The sequence below is a fragment of the Zeugodacus cucurbitae genome, chromosome 6 (genome assembly GCF_028554725.1).
Source record: "Zeugodacus cucurbitae isolate PBARC_wt_2022May chromosome 6, idZeuCucr1.2, whole genome shotgun sequence".
Taxonomy (NCBI): Eukaryota; Metazoa; Arthropoda; class Insecta; order Diptera; family Tephritidae; genus Zeugodacus; species Zeugodacus cucurbitae.
Genome location: NC_071671.1, coordinates 61,442,737 through 61,462,469, shown reverse-complemented (window position 1 = coordinate 61,462,469; position 19,733 = coordinate 61,442,737). Strand labels below are relative to the sequence as shown.

The 19,733-nt window shown below is 33.0% G+C and overlaps 4 protein-coding genes across 14 annotated transcripts; 1 reads left to right on the top strand and 3 right to left on the bottom strand.

Annotated features, from left to right (window-relative positions):
* Positions 1 to 1,629: 1,629 nt before the first annotated feature.
* Positions 1,630 to 14,109, bottom strand: LOC105209243 (microtubule-associated protein RP/EB family member 1). 9 transcript variants are annotated; one of them, XM_054233683.1, is made up of 8 exons: positions 13,919 to 14,109; positions 9,109 to 9,450; positions 8,872 to 9,017; positions 7,748 to 8,036; positions 4,009 to 4,148; positions 3,850 to 3,932; positions 2,765 to 2,855; positions 1,630 to 1,843 (listed from the first exon to the last, which is right to left on the bottom strand). In XM_054233683.1, the coding sequence occupies exons 2-8, from the start codon at positions 9,227 to 9,229 to the stop codon at positions 1,793 to 1,795; spliced, it is 921 nt and encodes a 306-aa protein (XP_054089658.1). In that variant the 5' UTR covers positions 9,230 to 9,450; positions 13,919 to 14,109; the 3' UTR covers positions 1,630 to 1,792. The 9 variants fall into 9 exon arrangements, with proteins under 9 accessions (XP_054089658.1, XP_054089656.1, XP_054089662.1 ...); XM_054233681.1 differs by having other exon boundaries at positions 9,109 to 9,453; positions 13,919 to 14,105; XM_054233687.1 differs by having other exon boundaries at positions 2,783 to 2,855; positions 9,109 to 9,453; positions 13,919 to 14,103.
* A 364-nt stretch (positions 14,110 to 14,473) lies between these two features.
* On the bottom strand, positions 14,474 to 16,819 carry LOC105209239 (probable methylcrotonoyl-CoA carboxylase beta chain, mitochondrial). Its single transcript, XM_011179545.3, has 4 exons — positions 16,525 to 16,819; positions 16,216 to 16,469; positions 15,254 to 16,140; positions 14,474 to 15,176 (listed from the first exon to the last, which is right to left on the bottom strand). The coding sequence occupies exons 1-4, from the start codon at positions 16,654 to 16,656 to the stop codon at positions 14,701 to 14,703; spliced, it is 1,749 nt and encodes a 582-aa protein (XP_011177847.2). The 5' UTR covers positions 16,657 to 16,819; the 3' UTR covers positions 14,474 to 14,700.
* A 243-nt stretch (positions 16,820 to 17,062) lies between these two features.
* On the top strand, positions 17,063 to 17,729 carry LOC105209238 (cytochrome c oxidase subunit 7C, mitochondrial-like). Of its 2 annotated transcripts, none has more exons than XM_011179544.3 (3): positions 17,063 to 17,248; positions 17,351 to 17,470; positions 17,589 to 17,729. In XM_011179544.3, exons 1-2 carry the CDS (start codon positions 17,165 to 17,167, stop codon positions 17,465 to 17,467), a joined length of 201 nt encoding a protein of 66 aa, XP_011177846.1. In that variant the 5' UTR covers positions 17,063 to 17,164; the 3' UTR covers positions 17,468 to 17,470; positions 17,589 to 17,729. The 2 variants fall into 2 exon arrangements, with proteins under 2 accessions (XP_011177846.1, XP_011177845.1); XM_011179543.3 differs by having other exon boundaries at positions 17,088 to 17,248; positions 17,351 to 17,475.
* Positions 17,730 to 18,510: 781 nt separating this feature from the next.
* On the bottom strand, positions 18,511 to 19,685 carry LOC105209236 (protein seele). 2 transcript variants are annotated; one of them, XM_029038489.2, is made up of 5 exons: positions 19,511 to 19,685; positions 19,277 to 19,456; positions 19,042 to 19,209; positions 18,807 to 18,958; positions 18,511 to 18,749 (listed from the first exon to the last, which is right to left on the bottom strand). In XM_029038489.2, the coding sequence occupies exons 2-5, from the start codon at positions 19,365 to 19,367 to the stop codon at positions 18,585 to 18,587; spliced, it is 576 nt and encodes a 191-aa protein (XP_028894322.1). In that variant the 5' UTR covers positions 19,368 to 19,456; positions 19,511 to 19,685; the 3' UTR covers positions 18,511 to 18,584. The 2 variants fall into 2 exon arrangements, with proteins under 2 accessions (XP_028894322.1, XP_054089665.1); XM_054233690.1 differs by having other exon boundaries at positions 19,277 to 19,685.
* Positions 19,686 to 19,733: the final 48 nt, after the last annotated feature.

The following is a 19,733-nucleotide window of genomic DNA, read 5'->3' as shown; positions in this document are numbered from 1 at the left end:
TGTGATTTGTCGCTTGTCTCTAAAATACCCACATAAAACATAATTTAGTCTGTCATCAGTAATTGTTTACATAAAAACTTACAAGTTGTTCATTTCTTTTAAATTTCCGCAACTCACTCACCAACGGATAGATTTCGACGGTACTTTTCGATTCAATGATTTCAAAATTAGCGACATCTATTAGCCATGGAATGTATTTTATCAAGACGGTAAGCGAGTTCACTTCGATCGAAAATTTTATTTTCGATACGGTTTCAATGAATTCAACGAAGAATTTTTCGATCGAAACGGATTCAATGATTAGGTCCAATATATACTGTTTATGTTTTTATAAGAAACAAATAATGTCTATATAATAATAGACTTTGTCTTAGCTGGAATCCTAACCTACACCTTACCGCGTTAGTAGTAACTGACTCTAGCGACAAGTTTTGAGAAAACTCTTTATTGTCAGATGAGTTTGTGGTCTGGTTTACCAAAACTACACGAAAGGGTGTCTACACAACTGTGGAATAAAATATTACTACAATTTTGATGTTTCATGGTGCTCTTCACAGAACTAGCATTCGTTTGAAATAAAATTTGTTTTTCGAATCTCAATAGAACCTATAAAAATTCTAAATTAATAATCATAAATAATGCAAATGGATATTTTAGCTACAGTACGCTTCAGTTTTGCATATACTTTAACTAAAAAAAATTAAAATATGAAAAAGCAGAAGCGATTTGTACGACGGTTTCGTTTCATTACAAAAGTAAGATTATAGCAAAAATTAAAAAAATATAGTGCTTTTCTCTGAGAGCAAACTGAGCAAACTTAAGGGCGTAATATGCATGCGCTAGTGAAGTTGGCTTCAGGTTGCAAAATTTTGTTTCCTTATTTTGGATTATGGGAAGAACTTAACAATTCCAACTAAAAAGTAAATAAAATTTTGATTTATGCAATTGAAAATATTAAGCTCTATATAGCACACTAATTTAGATGTAGTGAAAACTGTTTTATTTTATAATCAGCAATTAATAATAACAAATAATAAGCATAAATAAAGTAATTAAATATTGAAGCAGAAGTTTTATTTTTAAAGAATGTCTTTTAAAACTAGCTTACAATTGCTCGCAAGAAAACCGGGGTGGGAAATACGATATGATAAAATCTACTTTATATTGAAGAAACACATTCGAGTATTACAACAATTGTGCACGTCAATTCCTCTAATTCACTCCACTGTAGCGCTACAATGAGGAATGCCGAAACAGAAGGTATAAAAAAAAAATATTTTAACTCAAGGCATTATGGCACCCACGAGTTCCAAACGAGTTAAAAACTATACAAAACTCAGTCATACGTATGTTGTCACCTAAACTGCTAGCTGCACACATACACGCACATAATTGCAATTTCCTTTTTTATTATCAACGTTTTGTTATGTTCAAATATTAATATCCTTTATTTTCGTTAGATTTTGTTCGTATTTATATTAGAGAAATTATCGTAATTTAAGCAGTTTGTTCATTAATTTAATTCATTAAAAGATACTTCGCCTTATCTGTTTGCTTCTTTCGAGTTTCGAGCGTTACAGCCGTAGAACCGTAACTTTCCATTCTAAATTGTCATTGAGTACAGCAATATTTTCAACATTTATCCATCATGTTTAACATAGTTTATTATGCTTAAATTCTTGTATTTTTTAATCTTGATTTTTTATTTTTTTGAAATATAAACATTTTTTTTCTCAGTTTCTGTTTATTTGCAGTTCTGTAATCAATCAATCCTCCTTGCGAGTTGTTGCTTTTAATACTCCTCATCCTCGGGCGGAATTTCATCCGGAGGCGCAAAACCATCCTGTCAAGGTGTAGTAGTGTTCAGTGGTGTATTGGTGGTGTTTTCGAATTTACAGGGTATTATGTAAACGATGTTGTTGCAGTAAATGCAGTGACCAATGTTGTATGGTTGAATTGACACAAGGTGATGCACACACACACAAACGAATTTACACACACATATGATATGCATTGATGATGCAGCATGGAGCGGTGCAAACACAAACACACAAGTTTACATGTGTTATGTGATTTAACAGACAATTTTCGGTTTGTCAGCAAATGGAGGTTGTAGTTACAGGTACAGGTGTCAGGTGGTGTGCATGATATTTGATATGTTCAATTCGAATTCATCGTTTTAATGGCCAATTAACAGCGTTCAGTGATGTGATTGTTGTTGTTGTTGTTTTGTGTGTATTGATGATAATAAAGAAAGAAAAAAGATAAAAAATAGCGTTATAAATTTAAAATAAATAAGAGAGTAAGTCATTGGCGGTTAAAGACGACTTGCCAAAAGTGTTAGTATTAGAAAATATATATGTAGATCAAATAAATAAATGCCAATTCAGCGCGAAAATAAACAGTACACTCCATACATTGTTCAAAAATAATTCCTATAATTATTTCATTATTGCAATTCCAATGCGTTAACGCGAACACGCTAAAATAAGCATTTGCATTACATATTATAAAAAAATTAATATTGAAAAAAATTCAATTCACTCGTTATATAAACAAAAATTAATTCTTACTCGTTGAATTTATTTTCAACGAATAGAAGTTACAATTAAATTATAAAAATATTTTATACTTTGCTGGTTATTTAACTTTTTTTTATACTTTTCAAATTGGCATTTTTTTGTTGAAAAAATAAAAAATTTTGCTGTGGGGAGTAGTTTCATTCGGGGTGAAAAAAGAAATATACAAATGAAATTACACATACAGAAGTGTTGCGCTTTACCTCGGTCGCATACATAATATCCAAAATCTTTTGTATTAAAGGATGCGGGTCACCTTCGGCTGCTTCTTGGCAGCTGTTGGAAAGAAATCATTTTAAAATATTTGATTAATGTATTGGTATGTGTTTGCATGTGAGACAAAAAAGATAAGCGTTAGTTATTGGTTATTCTATGGTGTTGATATTTTATAATTTCCATAAATTAAAATTAGCAATTAAATGTGAAAATTTATTAATAGTTTATTTAACTTGCTTTTTTCAGTTAGACATAAAATTGAAGCAAACTAGTAAGGAAGCGCAAAGTTCGGCTGTAAACGAACATTTTATACTCTCGCAATTTATTAATCTAATTTTATTAAGATAACACACAATTTGACCCATATATTCTTCGTCATAAAGTCCACTATAATAACGAAAATCATCATAAATAGTATATGAGAGCTGAGGTCATTCCTGAACTGATTTTGGCACAGATACACACTATTAGAAAAAACAAGATTCCCTCAGAATTAAATTAAAATATCTGAGAATCTATTTTCGGTGAAAAATTACCCTTAGACACTGAGGTTTTCATGTTCGATATCCGGGGCCTGATTTCGACATTTGTTTCTACAAGTGATGCCACGCCTTAAATAAAGGATTTGTGCAAAGTTTTATTCCGCTATATTCATTGGTTTCTTATATATTGGAATTCAAAAGTGAGTTATATGGGAAGTTGGTGTGGTTGTGAACCGATTTCGCACATTTTTTATCTACGTCATTAGGATGAATGAAATATTATGTACCGAATTTCATTGAAATTGGTCGAGTACTTTCTGAGATATAGTTTTTTACCCATAAGTGGGCACCTCCATGCCCATGCTTTATAGGTTTTCGGTTTTCACCATTTTGTGGGCGTGGCAATGGTCCGATTTCGACCATTTATACAATAGCAACCCTCCCACGGTCCCAAGGAACATATGCATGTATCAAGTTTCGTCAAGATATCTCACCCATTTAGGAATGAGTGTTATGAGTGTGAGAAACACGAAACGCTTATCTCATTCTCTCATTAATTTCAGTGCACTTACAGTATTTCTATGTCACGCAATTTTGAGAAATAGAAATCTCGCTCCTTCTCCAAACCCTCCAAGTTCAAACGCATATCCATGACCTGCGGGCAATTAAAATAAACGCAATTAATGAAGTTCAAAAATTCATAGACATTTTCTATAAAAAAAAAAACTTGCCTGATTGGACAACTCCTCGATTTGTTGGTTCGACACCGCATTGGATGCGTCGCCGGACTTTTTAACTGCACCGGTAGTATTATTCACGGCAGCTGACTTAGTAACGACTGGTGCTGCGGCGCGAGGTGGTACTTTGGAAACTGCGCATGCGCGTAGTTTGAAATTGCGTAAAATAAAAAATAACAATGTGAGCACATACGCATAATATATATATGGTTATAAGTTAAAATTCATAATTTACAAGGGTAAATTCAACAAACGTGAAGCACGTACACAGCTATTTTTGTAGAAATATTTTGAAAAATTCGATTTTCAACGGATTTTGTTTGTGAAAATGTTTTTTTTTTTTTTGGAAAAGTTGTGCTTTCAATTTTGTTAAATGAAGTAACTAGAATAATGAAATAAATCTACTAAGCAATGTGAATAATGAATTTTGGATGAACGGTTATTTGACAAATTCAAAACAAAATTAGTTGCGAGAATAGAAAAAAAAATAGTACAAGTCGCTTTGACAAACAAAATAATTAATAAATGGATAGTTTTATACACTTACAGATAAGTAATAAATAGCTACCAATTATTTTATAACATATGTACAAAAAATATAAATAAATAAATAAAATATAAACTATGTGCAAAAAAGAAAAGATACATGAAAATACATAGAGAGATAGTAGCGAATTTCTTTTGGGGGGATAACTAAGCGATTTTTATACATAATTTGGTATAGAATTTATAAAATGCAACACCACATACTGGGCCGTGTCGTCGATGTTGTTGATGAACGCGCCGGCGGTGCTATGGCCACTGGCTTACGTGAGGATAACGAACCGCCACCGGTGCCAGGCAATGCCTTCACCACACCCGAACCAAAACCCATTGGTGCACCGTCTCTAGCAGCGCTGGCATCGTAATCTCGGCCATCATAATTGGCATCGAAGAATTTTTTAAACCATTGTAAAAATTCGAAATTATCTTGAAAACGGCCCTTGATCAGTTTGTCAATTGGGATTATCTAAAAAAAAATGGAATATACAAAAATAAAACCAAATAGAAGAGCAAAAGAAAAGACATAACAAAGCCATATAAAAATAAAATAAAATAAAATGATGAAAAAATGAAAAAGGTAAAAAATGTGAAACGATAATTTAAGTATACAATAAGTAACAAAGGGTAAAAATTATAATTTGTAATTTGTAAATATTTATAAATTGATTATTTATTGCAATAGACGTAATCAAATAGCTTGATACTTGATAATGTAAATAAGCGCATGGAGTTAGGTCACGTAATTGGAGCAGCAACGTGTGTACATTCCAATAGCTGAATGATAGCTGTTTTTACTTTGGCTGTTGCTTTGAGACTTAAGCAAAAAAGAAAAAAATATAATTTTTAAGATTCCTAAAATTTTTTTACTCTGGCCATACGAGCCACTGAATTTGCTTGACGAAACTTGGTACACATGTTCCTTGGGATAGTGAGAGGTCGAAATCGGACCACTGCCACGCCCACAAAATGGCGTGACACATAAAGTGTCTTAACTAAACCAAAAATAAAAGTAATAAAAGTATGGGGCATATTTGGACATAATTTTTTTGGGAAAGTGGACGTGGCCACACCCCCAAATAGTTTTTTCTATATATATCGCGCACCAATAAAGCTATATAAATCAAACTTTCTGCAGTCGTTTCTTTTACCCACTTCCTTATACAATCCAAAAATGGAAGAAATCGGATAATAACCACGTCCACCTCCCATACAAAGGTTATGTTGAAAATTACAAAAAGTAGGTTAATTCACTAATGAAAAACGTCAGAAGCAGAAAAACTATATCTCAGGAACTACTCGACCAATTTCAATGAAATTCGGTATACATATAATAATTTCTTGACACCTTTATGACACGGATGGAAAAATCGATTCACAACCACGACTACTTTCCAAATAACTCAATTAATTTAATTTAATTCTATCTGATTCCTTCACTTTATAATGTATACATAAGGAACCGATGAAATTAGCGGAATAAAACTTTACCTAAATACTTTATTTGAGGTCTGACATCACTTGTGGAAAACTTGTCGAAATCGGACTATAGCTTTTCAAGACCCCGGATTATCGAACATGAAGAACTCAGTGCCTAAGGGTAATTTTTCACCGAAAATAAAAATAGTGTGTATCTGTGCCAAAAATTATTAAAATCCGGTCATAACTTTCCCTACCTCCCATTTACCTAATTATAGGTTGTTCAAAAATACGGTGGGCTTTAATCCGTATATATCGGTTAATATGTGATATTTTAGCAAAATTATGTGACCGTATTGTCTTGGATGTACTCTATATCCACTGACTTGGTAGTGAAAATGAGTGAAATGTTCGGTTGCACCCAAACTTAGCTTTACCTTACTTATTAAATTAAAAAAAAGTGGAAAAAGAAAATAATAAGATTAAAATCTGCTTCGACTTAAAGTATTATTGCTAATTAAGCACAACTAAATTTCTTAAATGTTTATTATTTATTTAATAGCTCAATTGCTTTTACTTTTAACACATTTCAAGCAATTTTCGTATAAGAAGCTGCTACTTTTACGCACATAACTCCACGTGCATATACTTTAAATGTACTATAATAAAGCTAAAATTGAAAGTAAAATGAAAAGTATGTAGTACCATAAAAAATTATAGAAAAAGTGAAACATAAACATAAGTAAATAAAAATAGTAAAAAAATAACTGAAAATAACACGCTTTTGGGAAAAATCACAATTACAAGTTTAAATGCTCAACAGTAGACATACGAACACATCACACTAGAAGTTAAAAATACACTAAGTATGTATGTTATTATGCATGTGCTTGAGTGTACAAGTACGCTAGTTAAACCAGTGACGAAATTTGAAGTATTTATGCAGTAGAGGGTCACCAGGTAAACCAGTCGGTATGTGAGGATGGGCGCTTATATACTACGTGTATACGTGTATATTTGAGGTGACTAGTGCACGCAGTGCTTTTACGAATGTATGTTTGTGTATGTAGTGATAGTTAAATAGCAACAAAATTCCATTTGAACAAAAAATAAACAAAACAAATGTCACCGCATGTATGTTTTTTTCATATATTAAAATTGTATAACATATGTAAACTAGTAAGAATAAAAATAAAAATATGTTACAATTAAATACATAGTACATATGTATGTATAAAAACAAGCCCCTGGGTGTTAGCACAATGAATGCGAGAGGTCGACTTGAGTTACACTAGGTCGCGTAAATCTTTGCCTCGTTAACAATTTCAACACAACACACGCGTATTCTTCACAAAGTTCAAGGCGACCTCTGCCCTCTCATTATTAATGTGCAAACGTATGTGTACGTGCATGTCTTATATAGTGCAATGATGTGCGCTTTTTGGCGCTCAGGTGACTTTGTTATATGAAAAAGTGTCGATTTAGTTTAGATAGATGAGCGCGCTGAATTTTGATGTAAGATTATTTTTTGATAATTTTAATCCTCAATTCGTTTTTTAGCATTTGAATTTTCAATCAACAAAAAATTTTCGTGCTTCACGCTTAAAAATTCAAGCAAAATATGTTTTGCTGTTTCTTTTTATTTTTTATTTTGTGAAGTGTAAAGAATTTGGAGGCGAGTGGTGGTGATTGAAACACTTGTCCTGCGACTCGCCTCTTATTCTCTCTCACTTCACTTCTAACAGATAGTATATTTCGATTTTCTCATGCCCACCTCCACCACGTTCCGGCCTAACGGTAGTACGTTGTGTTGCAGCCGGTAGTGCGTGCGTTCGATTTGGCATCTGTATGTGTCGTTTCTCGAGTAAATCATTGCTACTGCCTCGGCCACTACTGCCGCCGCCGCCAACACCAATGCCATTGCCCAGTTTTACACCACTACGCGCTATAAGCGGCTCATATTCGCGCCCATCATAATTTGCATCGAAGAATTTTTTAAACCATTGCAAAAATTCAAAATTATCTTGGAAACGACCTTTTATCAATTTATCGACTGGTATTATCTACAAATTATTGTTGAAAATCACAATTTAAATATTATTATGTAAACGAAATTACATAAAATTGTAGTATATTACGAATAAATAAAACGTTCAAGCACTTTATTCAGTATTAAAGTGATTTTCAAGTTGCTCAAGTATAACCTAAAATTGTATAGTTGCTATTATGCGATAAAATTCAGTCTGGTATTCATGTTATAATGCATTTATAACAAATATTTAACACGATAACATATTTTGAGCCACCGTGGTGAATATTTTTTATTTATAAAATAGCTGATCTTCTTTCTTACACTTTACTAGATTGAAAATGTGCGATGAACTGCTGTTGTATAATACATAATGTGGAGTATTGAGATTAATTACAAATTGAATAAAAAAATAAATTGAATAAAAAAAAATAAATTGAATAAAAATATAAAAACAAATACAACACTTCGTGAATACGGATATTTTCTTTGTGCTTATCACAAATTGCCTACCGAAATCTCTACATTATTCATTTTCTGTTGCTTATTGTATGTATTAACTATAATTTTAACGCGTTCAGAACAATTCTGTTTCATATAACTTATGTATTTAAATTACTCATTTTCTCTCATTCGCTTATTATATTCGCATATCAAAAATATATATAAAATTAATTTTAAATGCACTGCTACTAGTACTACTTTGTTAATCGCACAAAGGGGTCTCAGAAATAAAATTAAAAAAAAAATAATAATAATAAAAAAAGTTTAAAATATTAATAATACATTAAATAGTACTATAAACATATTAAGTGACGCATATAAAGCAATTTCCATAAAAGTAAAATTAGTATTGAAAGTATTATTACCTTATCAACTGCCATCTTTTTAAAAGATGCTTGCAAGATTTTAAAATTCTGAATATATTCGTGTTCCAAATTTGTACGGAACTTGACTCTTTTCATTGGCACCGAGCCGGGGAACAACATGTCCATGAACTGGCAATAAGCAGCACCTGAATTGCAAACAAAACAAATCATATAAACAATTGCACTTGGTTATGATTTATGATTTTATGGCAAAAAAAAAAACAAAAGCTTACTCACCAGTGCAGAGCTCTTCAATTTTACCAAATTGTGCTTGCAGGCAATCATTTACCCAAGCGAGCATATCATGTCTGGATAAATTTTCGGTAGTCACATTTGTGGAGTACACGTTGACTGCCATTTTTGTATTGGTGGTACAATTATTACTTTCCTTATTTATTTATTTATTTATTTCTGCTTTACTGCACACTCAATAGCCGGCTACTACTAATTGTCTTGTCCGCTCTTCTCTGTCCTTATGACTACTAACTGACTGATGTATAGACCACCAACTGGCTGATGTGCTGTTCTTTCACTTAATCTGCTTTCCGTTGACGTCTTGCTCTCACTCCCTAACAATCACTGCTGTAATTCGTATGAAACAAAAATAAAACATAAGTATGTGTGTATGTATGTATATCTGTACATATACATGTATATATACAGATGTATATATGTATATATTATGGAATATTGGTGAAAAAGAAGCCAGGCCCAAAACCGCAACTGAAGGCAAACTGTGGATTTAAGTTGCAGTTGACTTTTTTGCATGAAGCGAAGCAGAGCGAATAGTTGAACTAATTTATATTATCGCCATATTAAAGATCTACATCAACGTTATTTGTAAACGATTTGTTATTTATTTCATTTTATATTTCATTTTACAATTTGTTTTTTTTTTTTTTTTTTTGTTTAAGATTGAAGACGCTGATGGCGCCAACATATGCATATATGTACATATATATTTATATAAAAAATTGTGTACTGCTAACGCTACTAATTGCTGCTACATTTAATTTAATTGTTAAGTTGATAAGTGAAGCATAACTTGCGCGTGCGTACTATGAACTCATCTTATTTTGGCGCACAGCAAAACCGAGCAACAGATGCTCAACGAAACTGAAACTCAATGTTTAAAAACAATTTAACTAAATTTGGTTGCATGCCAGCGATTCCAGCTCCAGCAATACTCGTATAGTATAAATACTTATATATACATGTGTATACAATTATTAACGTGTTTATTAAACATTTGCAGTCGCTTTTAATTATTAAATTTATATTTATAAGAACAACGCTCCGACTCACAAACTTCTGTGCTTGAACGACAATAAAATATTTGTTGCAATGACATGCTACGTGCACTTTGTTGCACTCGTCTATTTTAAACGCAGACGAAGAAAGCATCAAAAGACAAGACAAATGGTAAAATATTTAATTTTAAGATTTAGAAATGCAGTGGTTGATACACAGCAGTTGCATGCATGCATGTAGATAGGTATGTATGTGTGTAGAAGCAACAGTTGCTGTACGTTGAACGATTGGGCGCATTGCTTGAGAATGTTTAATGCTGTATACTCCATACGTGTAGCACAGCACAGCACAGCACAGCAACACATGTCGCTGGCAAACCGAATTCTCCTAAAGTTGTCTGCGTATGCAGTGGGCAACGTGCAACGTTCGGCGTTTTTTCCTCAACAAATCTAACAACATAAATAGACACAACAACAAAATGAGCACATCACCAACAACCCGAAGTATGCGTCAGCACTTTCACGAGCAATATCAAGCGAACAATGAACTTTACCGTCCGTCAGCCAACTCGAGGCTAGGCCGAGCGACCGGCAAACCTACGCAAAACAAACCGATTGCACGCTGACATTTTGGAATGAGGAAGAACCTGAATGGGCAAATAGGAAGTGGACGGTGGTAGGTATTTAAAAATAACACAAATAGAAAATTTATACACAAAATAAAGTAGTTGCATTGCTTTGTATCTAATTAGAAGTCGGTAAATAACTGAAAGCATAACTCTGTGCTTGGCAAACATTAGTTAATAGACACAAATGACATTCAGAAGCTAGAAAAGTGCACTATTAAAATGCGATTTATGATTAGCAGGTGTCCCTTTAGGTGAATCATTTGAATTGAGTAAACTTTGTAATATTCGTACTAGTAAACTACAAATAAATTTAGGAAGATGGGTATACATGTCTTTTATATATGTACAATATGCGTAAATATTGTTGGAGTTTCGTAAAGATATAGTATATTAATAAAATCAATAGGACATTTATGAAAAAACCCCACACGCACCATATTTAATATAAAAATATATATATAAATAAACCAGCTATTTCTATATTCGTTGCTTGCATGTAAAAGAATTCGCCAGACACTTTATTACCAAACCATATGTTGGGCATTGAATACTGCTGGAAAAGTATGCACATACACACATAAATTATAAACTACACCAATGCTGGAATATTCTAAAACAGGTTAGCATTAAAAAGAAGTAGAGAAAGCGGATAAAAACGAATTGTATGCCAATGTCAAATAATTAATCAATACATTGATCTTTGATTGTACTGTTCAACACAATTTCTAAAAACAAAACATACAATACTACCGATTTTTTTATTTCTCACTTTCTGAAAGTCACCGTTTCTGCAGTGAAAATCTTGAGATACTATCAATCCGGGTTTTTGTTTCTTAATTAGTATTTTGACCAAATTATTGGAAGAGTTGATCTGAATTATTTCAAATAAATTAATGAACAATGTATTTACAAAATAATCATTCTGTTCTGTTGGTCTTAGATAAATAAATGTAACTTAATCGCAATAAGTAAGAGTGTAACGACCTCAACTAGGGTACTTGGTCGTCTGCTAGCCGGTGGTCATGAGTATATTGCCCCCCACATTGAATCTACAGCTGTATATACATATGAACTTTCCTATATCAAGCGAAGCATTGATTAAGTAGTCGTCAAACTGAGGCAAGCGGACATGGTGGCTATTGACTTGTCAGACGTATAAGTGAAGTAGTACATTTTGCCGGTCAAAAGATCTCGGAAATTGTCATTAAAATATTTTTTATAACAATTATAATAAAAGAATTCGTTTGTATTTGTTTTTAAACTCCATGCAAGAAGTTTTGCGCACTGATTTCATATTTATGTAGGATATCAGCAAAATTTTGAAATGAACATTCATATGGCAGCATCAAATACTACGTACTCACACATACGAATCCAATATAAGGCAGATATTTTAAATGTGTAACTGGTTTTGCAAATGCGTGGGTAACGGCAAAATGTCAAAAATGTGTCAAATACTCTACGAAAGGTAGACCAAGAGTAATGGTAGAAGGCGATAACATTAAATTCTATATTTTTATGCAAAACTGCTAATAATTACACCAATTCTTGTGTTAATTAGAACTTATGTATATAGCCAACTTCATATGAATGTTTAAAAATGTTTCTCTATAAACAAAATATGCATTTACCGGCTAGCTGACCATAAGCACACTGAGCGATCCGTGAGCAATAGTTATCATTGGCATTGACCACTAACATTAAGATATGTATATTTTCATATCGACTCCTTTGCGCATTAAAAATCAAGTTTCAGATAATGCGAAAAATCAACTAATAAAGCTTTGTGTGTGAACCGACCTAGGCGGAAAAAAACTGAGACTACTTTAAAAAGTTAAGTAGGCGGCTGCATTTCAACTCAAGACCGGCTATAAACATGCCGATCAACTTTGATGTACATATGCACATTGTTACAAACTAGATATTCATAAAGTGTGCGAATGGAATTTAGTTCATGAACTGATGACGTAATACACAAGTATTGAAAATATTGCAAATTTATATATGAAATATACGAACCGATAAAGCGAAAACCTAACTGAAATTACTTTTGCTGACTCAATAAATATTTGTTCAACATTCCCAGTAATCTAAGATTACTCATTGCATTGCCCATCTTTCGTACTCAGCAGATCTTTTGGCAAGGGAGTGGCTATTGGACAAGCAGGTGTTGATAGCAGTCACGCATATATTATCAGCTTAGAATTTGAAGTGCATGTGCAATTTATTTCATTAATTTCACTAATTAAAAAGAATAAGAATTGTGACTGGAAATGTAATAATGAATCGAAAATATGCAAGCTTTTAGTGGGATCCAACACACTCACGTATAACTTTCCACAATAACTTTGTGAAGTATGTGGTCCAATTTGACTGCATAAGTGATAAACTTTTGAGATAATGCAAGAATTAATCTTCACCTATGCAGTAGTACTCTGGTAACACTTATATAGCTCTATTTTATGTTAAACCACAACTCAATCCATCAATGCACACACTATTCTATATTAAATATTGTTCATTTGTTTCAAAATCGGTATTCTCTTTAGTTTAATTGTATCTTTACAGTAATCGGCATCACCATTATAGTTGCTAGTCAATTTTACTTCTTCATGCAAAGCATTAATCATCATACTCATTATCTTCATCCTTTATTTTCTCTTGTTACTTTTTAGTGATTTCTTTCTTTTAAATTTTGCACTTCGAAAAATTACCATGCATTTGCGCTCTCTTTTTCACTCGCATTTGCCGCTCCTTCAGCCAACAGAACACATTGTATTTTCGCATTCGCTCATCCACGGAAATACATTCGTTCATCCAAAACGCATCCATCGCTTTGACGAGCGCAACATTACAAACACATACACACTCACCTTCTTCTACAAGCGGAATTTTCGCAGATTTTTCGTTTTCTCTCTATCTTCCTCGCGTTTACCCCCAACTTCTAGCAACAAACTTCCCCACCACTCCTGCTTATTCCTTGCTTTTCCCCTTCAAAATTCTTAACTTTTACACACAACCTGAAATTCCTTTTCTCTCTCTTATTCTTTTTCAACACAATCTTCCACAATAATTTCAGTGACTATTTGTATTTTCAACTTAATTTTGATTGAAAACGCAACGTTCGGAAAATTCCCAATTGTTCAAGTTTGGCGTTCGGCGTTATACCTTTTACACTTGCCGATTTTTCGATTCCGCAGCGGCTGTGCTTTGATAGCTTCCCAAAGCAGGAAATATCAATTGATTTAATACAAGTATGTAAGCGGTTTACACTGCCAAAACGCGATTTAAATAACGCGTGTGACCAACACAGAAAATGCGAACAAACTATCTTCTCGAAATCGTTCCCTTTGAAGCAACGAGCGGATATTTTCGAATTGCGCAAATGCAGCGAATAGGTGTGGTGAATATTTAATTGTAACGACTAGTAAAGTGGTTGCCATTTCAAACAATGTGTTGCCATATTTTGCCTAAATAAATATTATTATAGCAACTTTTATATCAATTTTTAAACTATTTCTTTATCTATTTAAATTAAATTTGTATCTCTTCTGACTCTATAGAATTAATATTTTATATTTATAAACGTATTTATACTTAAATATAATTTAAGTGTGTATCACGAACTAGTAATACTGCAAACGTTGACATCTAATATAATTTTTAGAAAGATACGAGTTTTAAATAAAAAAAACAATCTTATTTAAGAAAATCTTTTAAACATTTTTCAAGTGCAAAGTTGTCATGTATATTAGTACCAAAAATATTACATCGATATAACCATTTCACATTATGTTACTTGTAAATCCATAATAATTGTTTAAAAACTGTTAAAAAATATATATCTTAATTTTAATAAATGCAACAATTTCCAATAAGACTATTCTCAACACGATACAAATTGTACCTACAAATAAATGCAATAGTGTCCACATATCCACTTCATTATTTTACATGCGGAATACACCGAAACGTGTAGATTGACCAGCGTTGTTCAAAGCCGCTTTCAAACTTAGACCCAGCACTTGACGTGTATTCGCCGGATCAATTATGCCATCATCCCATAAACGAGCTGTACTATAATACGGTGAACCCTCCTTTTCAAACGTTTCGATGATAGGGGCCTTCAATTTGTTGGCCTCTTCTTCGGTAAAATCTTTTCCAGCACGTTTACGTTGATCGGCCGTTATTTGTGCCAGAACATTGGCTGCTTGAGTGCCACCCATCACGGAAATTCGGGAATTCGGCCACATGTAGAGAAAACGGGGTGAGTATGCACGACCACACATTCCGTAGTTTCCAGCACCATAAGACCCTCCGATGATAACGGTAAATTTAGGTACATTTGCACAGGCCACGGCTGTAACCATTTTTGCACCATTCTTTGCAATTCCATTGGCCTCGGCATCACGGCCTACCATGAAACCTTTTCGAAAAAAATATTAGACAAAAATTTTTCGATTTTAAATGATCATTATTGGCATTTGGTATTAGGCATCTTACCAGTAATGTTCTGCAAAAATACTAGTGGTATATTCCTCTGTGCGCATAATTGAATAAAATGCGCACCTTTTAAAGCACTTTCCGAAAATAGTACACCATTGTTTCCAATTATTCCTACTGTATGACCGTATAGCTTGGCAAATCCACATACCAATGTTTCACCATATAGTTTTTTAAACTCCGTAAAACGACTGCCGTCCACTATTCGTGCTATGACTTCACGCACATCAAAACTTTTGGTCAAGGTGGTTCCTACAATTCCATACAAATCATTTTGGTCATATTTTGGCTCTTCAATCGTTTCAATATCTTTAGCATTGACTGTTCTATTCGCCTTTTGACTTGAGTATAACAACTGTTCGTTGTAGCTGTTTGTTGAAGGTAAGTTTAAATTACGAACAACCTGCCTGGCTAAATAAAGTGCATGCTCATCATCTACCGCATAATGATCGGTTACACCAGAAGTTTTGCAGTGTAAATCTGCGCCACCTAAGTCTTCAGCGGAAACTTCTTCACCTGTAGCAGCTTTCACCAAAGGAGGCCCAGCTAAAAATATGGTACCTTGTTTTTTAACAATAATGCTTTCATCGGCCATGGCCGGTACATAGGCGCCTCCGGCCGTACAACTTCCCATCACAACTGCAATCTGAGGTATACCTAATGCTGACATGTTTGCTTGGTTATAAAAAATTCGTCCAAAATGTAACTTGTCAGGAAAAACTTCTGCCTGACGTGGTAAGTTAGCACCTCCAGAATCTACTAAGTAGACACACGGCAAGCGATTTTCTTGTGCAATCTCCTGTGCTCGTAAATGCTTTTTCACGGTGATCGGATAGTACGAACCTCCTTTAACTGTAGCATCATTAGCAACCACAACGCATTCAGTTCTGAAAATATGAATATTTTTAGAATCCATTAAATTTATATAGACATATATATGTCTATATATTACTAATACATACCCACATATTCTACCAACGCCAGTAACAATACCACCTGAATTTACAACCTCCTTTCCATATAGTTCATATCCCGCCAAAGTGCTTAGCTCTAAAAATGATGAACCTTTATCTAGCAACAAATTGATACGTTCCCTAGGTAAAAGTTTGCCTCGTGAAGTATGTCGCTCGATTGCTGTAGTTCCACCACCAGTCAGAACTTCTTGAGTAATATCATACAGTTGATTTACTAAATTAGTCATTTCAACAACATTTTCCTGTAATTATTTATTTTAGAATACATAATACACGTATTCACTTATTTAATTAAACCTTAAACTCGTCAGCATTCTTATCAATGGAGCTTTGCAAAACATCAGCATCGCCAACATGCAGAAGCCGGGCTGAGTAACGAGGTATTTGTTGTATTAATGGGCATCTAAACACGCTTACTAACTTTAACATAATTGCACGCTAATTACAATAACGAAATGATGGTAAAAACTATACAAAGGGACACGATCACTTGCACTATTTAGTGGACTAATGGACAACAATATGGTTTTGTGTAGACGAAGTTACATCACCCGCCACAGGATTGATAACAAAACAGCTGTTGTTTGTCGATCGGTGATCGATACATAACAATTTTTTATGCATTGACTTTTAAGCATTTTCTTTATTCCATATAATTATCTAAAATATCTTCTATTAACTTAAATTATTAATATATTAATATTAAAAACGATTGAAACACATAATAAAATAAGGTATATTTATTTAATATATATAATTTGTGAAATGGTAATTTGTTGAATTCGCCTTGTTCATTTTTTACAACTCTGTATAATTTTTGACGTTTCTTTTCGTCAGTTCTTTTTTCTGTATTTGTGAAGTTCTTAACGTCAAGTTGGAATCTGCAGTTATTTCTCCCATTTGGACAAAATCAATTTTATTACAAATTAAAATCAAAATGTTGGGTCGCACAGGTCTTTTGGCTCGTAATATTACCCAGAGTTTGGTCAGACACCACAGCCATGGCGGTATTCCCGGAGAGGTAAGTGGTTTCTTTAAGGAATATAACACCTTTTCCAATAGTCACATTGTTACATAAGTCAACATAATTTCTGATTTTTATTATTGATATTTTGTATTGAAGAACTTACCTTTTGGTCTGAATAACCGCTACAAGTTGACCGCTTACTTCATTCTGTTCTTCGGTTCTGGATTGGCTGCTCCATTCTTGGTCGTCAGACATCAATTGTTGAAGAAGTAAAATGTAAGGTTAGTGAGTTTTGAACTATTGTATTGTGCCCTATCGCTTTTGAAATGAAATTACCTTTGCCATATTTTGACAAAAAAGTGCTAAATTTAGTTCTGCTAATCTCTACTTGCAGATCCAACTTTGTAATCATAAATGGTGGAGTTCTGGCTGGAAAACTTCTGAAGCTATGACTAACAAATTAAAAGTGTGTTATGTATGATTAAGATAAAAGTGAAACTGTTTTCACCAATAAAAAGTATATATCATACAAAAACGTCTTAATTCTTTAATTAATAAGATATTGCAAGTTCTGTTGTAAATAATGAAGCAGACTTCATAAAAAACAATTTGAAGTATATATACATAGTTGACCGGTTAGAGTGGTATGAACTCTGAGTTTAATAACCGTATTTAATTTCAAGCATGAATCATTGGAGCTGAAGTTCAAAAAAATATGAATTATTGGTACTTAAAATCTAATCTAAGTACGTTGCCCGTAAAATAATAATTAGCGAAATGTAAAATATAAATGCAATAAATATTTACACGCAATTTCGCAAAATCTACCTAGTTTTGAAAGATTTTTTTTATTAAGAAAGTATTCTTTGACATATCTGTTAAACAAAATTGTCATACACAAAAAATATTTTCAAGAATTTGAAACGTTCAAAAATATTAATAATTCAACTGACCAAACATTTGATTGAACCTATAGAAATATGATTGGACGGTTAGGCATGTTTACTCATAGAGTACGTCAATTTTCAACTACAATTGCACGGCAAGGAGGCGGACATGGCAGACCCGGTTGTCCGGGTGAAGTATGTGGTAATTTCGACTGTAAAGTACAAAATTAATTCTATACATTTTTTCAAAGAATCTACCATTCAACTTGAGTGCTGGAAAAGTCAAAATAACTATGATCATGACACTATTTTTCGGCATTGGTTTGGGCGCTCCATGGCTCGTAGTTATGTGGTCTATGCTGAAGGGCAAATAGTGGTGGAATTCAATTATTGTTAATTTAAATTGTTATGAATGAAGAACACATCGTGTTTTTATAAAATAAATATGTTGTATTAAAAAAAAAACAAATGTTAACTAGTAAATTCAACTACATAGCTGGTTATCACAATTCATCCCTTTCATCAAAGTCATACTCCTCTTGAATGGGACTGAAAGGACAATAATTTGCTTGTGCTCCGCAAATTTGAGAGTCCAAATCGTCGCTTAGAGTTGGAGCTTGGAAGGCTTTTATAAAAATTTCTTCGTGGTCATCGAGTATCTCCAAACACTAATTAAAAATTTAGCCATTAATTGTTGCACAATTAATTAAAACAGCAAAACTTACATAGTGACCAAGGCTTTTATTTAAATCACCGTCTTGAACAAAATCCACAAGGGAGGACTCGGGATTCATCTTGTCGTTGACAATCATCTTTAGAAGTGTGAACTTGCCATTACTTTTATATGTGGCTTTAACATAGTCCTCCATTTTATCACCTGCAAGTATGTTTGATAATTTTTATTATTTTCTTTTCTACGAACCGGTTTATTAATATGGTTGATGAGGTTGCACTACTTACAAATTTTTTCCATCAACTCAGTCAAATACATCTCCGATTTAACAAGTTTAACAGATTTACTTATAGAATTTCCATTGGCATCAAGTCGAAATCCGCTAACGTCAACAGTTTTATGTGGATCTTCTTTAGCAATAGCATTCTCCAATTCTTGTACCGTCGCCTTACAAACTATCAAGTAATAATAATAGCTGTTAGATGTGTGTTCCAGTGCAAATGTATGCAATATTAAAAATACCGTGACATTTCACCTCCTGCGAAGTGAATCCTTCTGCCGCTGACCATAGTACCAACAAACAAGCTATTTTTATTAGCGCCTTAGCAATCATTTTGTTCAAATTTAAACACACTTCTCTTTATCAGAGCGAAATCTTCTCCAACGTACTTGTTGAGAATTTACAAAAATAATAAGTCAAAACTAAGAAAATCAGCGTTAAGTATTATTAAATTATCTCAAAACGCCGCATATCACCACATATCCACAACAGGTTCAAAATAATCCACGTCTCCCCGTTTTATTGGTCAGTTATCGCTTTTTCATTGCACGGTCTACTCGGTATGTTCAGTGAAATTCTGATTATAATTCTGATAAGACAACATTGAAATTGAAAAGTTGATGCCGTTAGTCAAATATCCGTATTATTAGCTCTGGAAGATTCTTTTCTGATTTAAAAAAAAAAAATAAATGTTTGAAA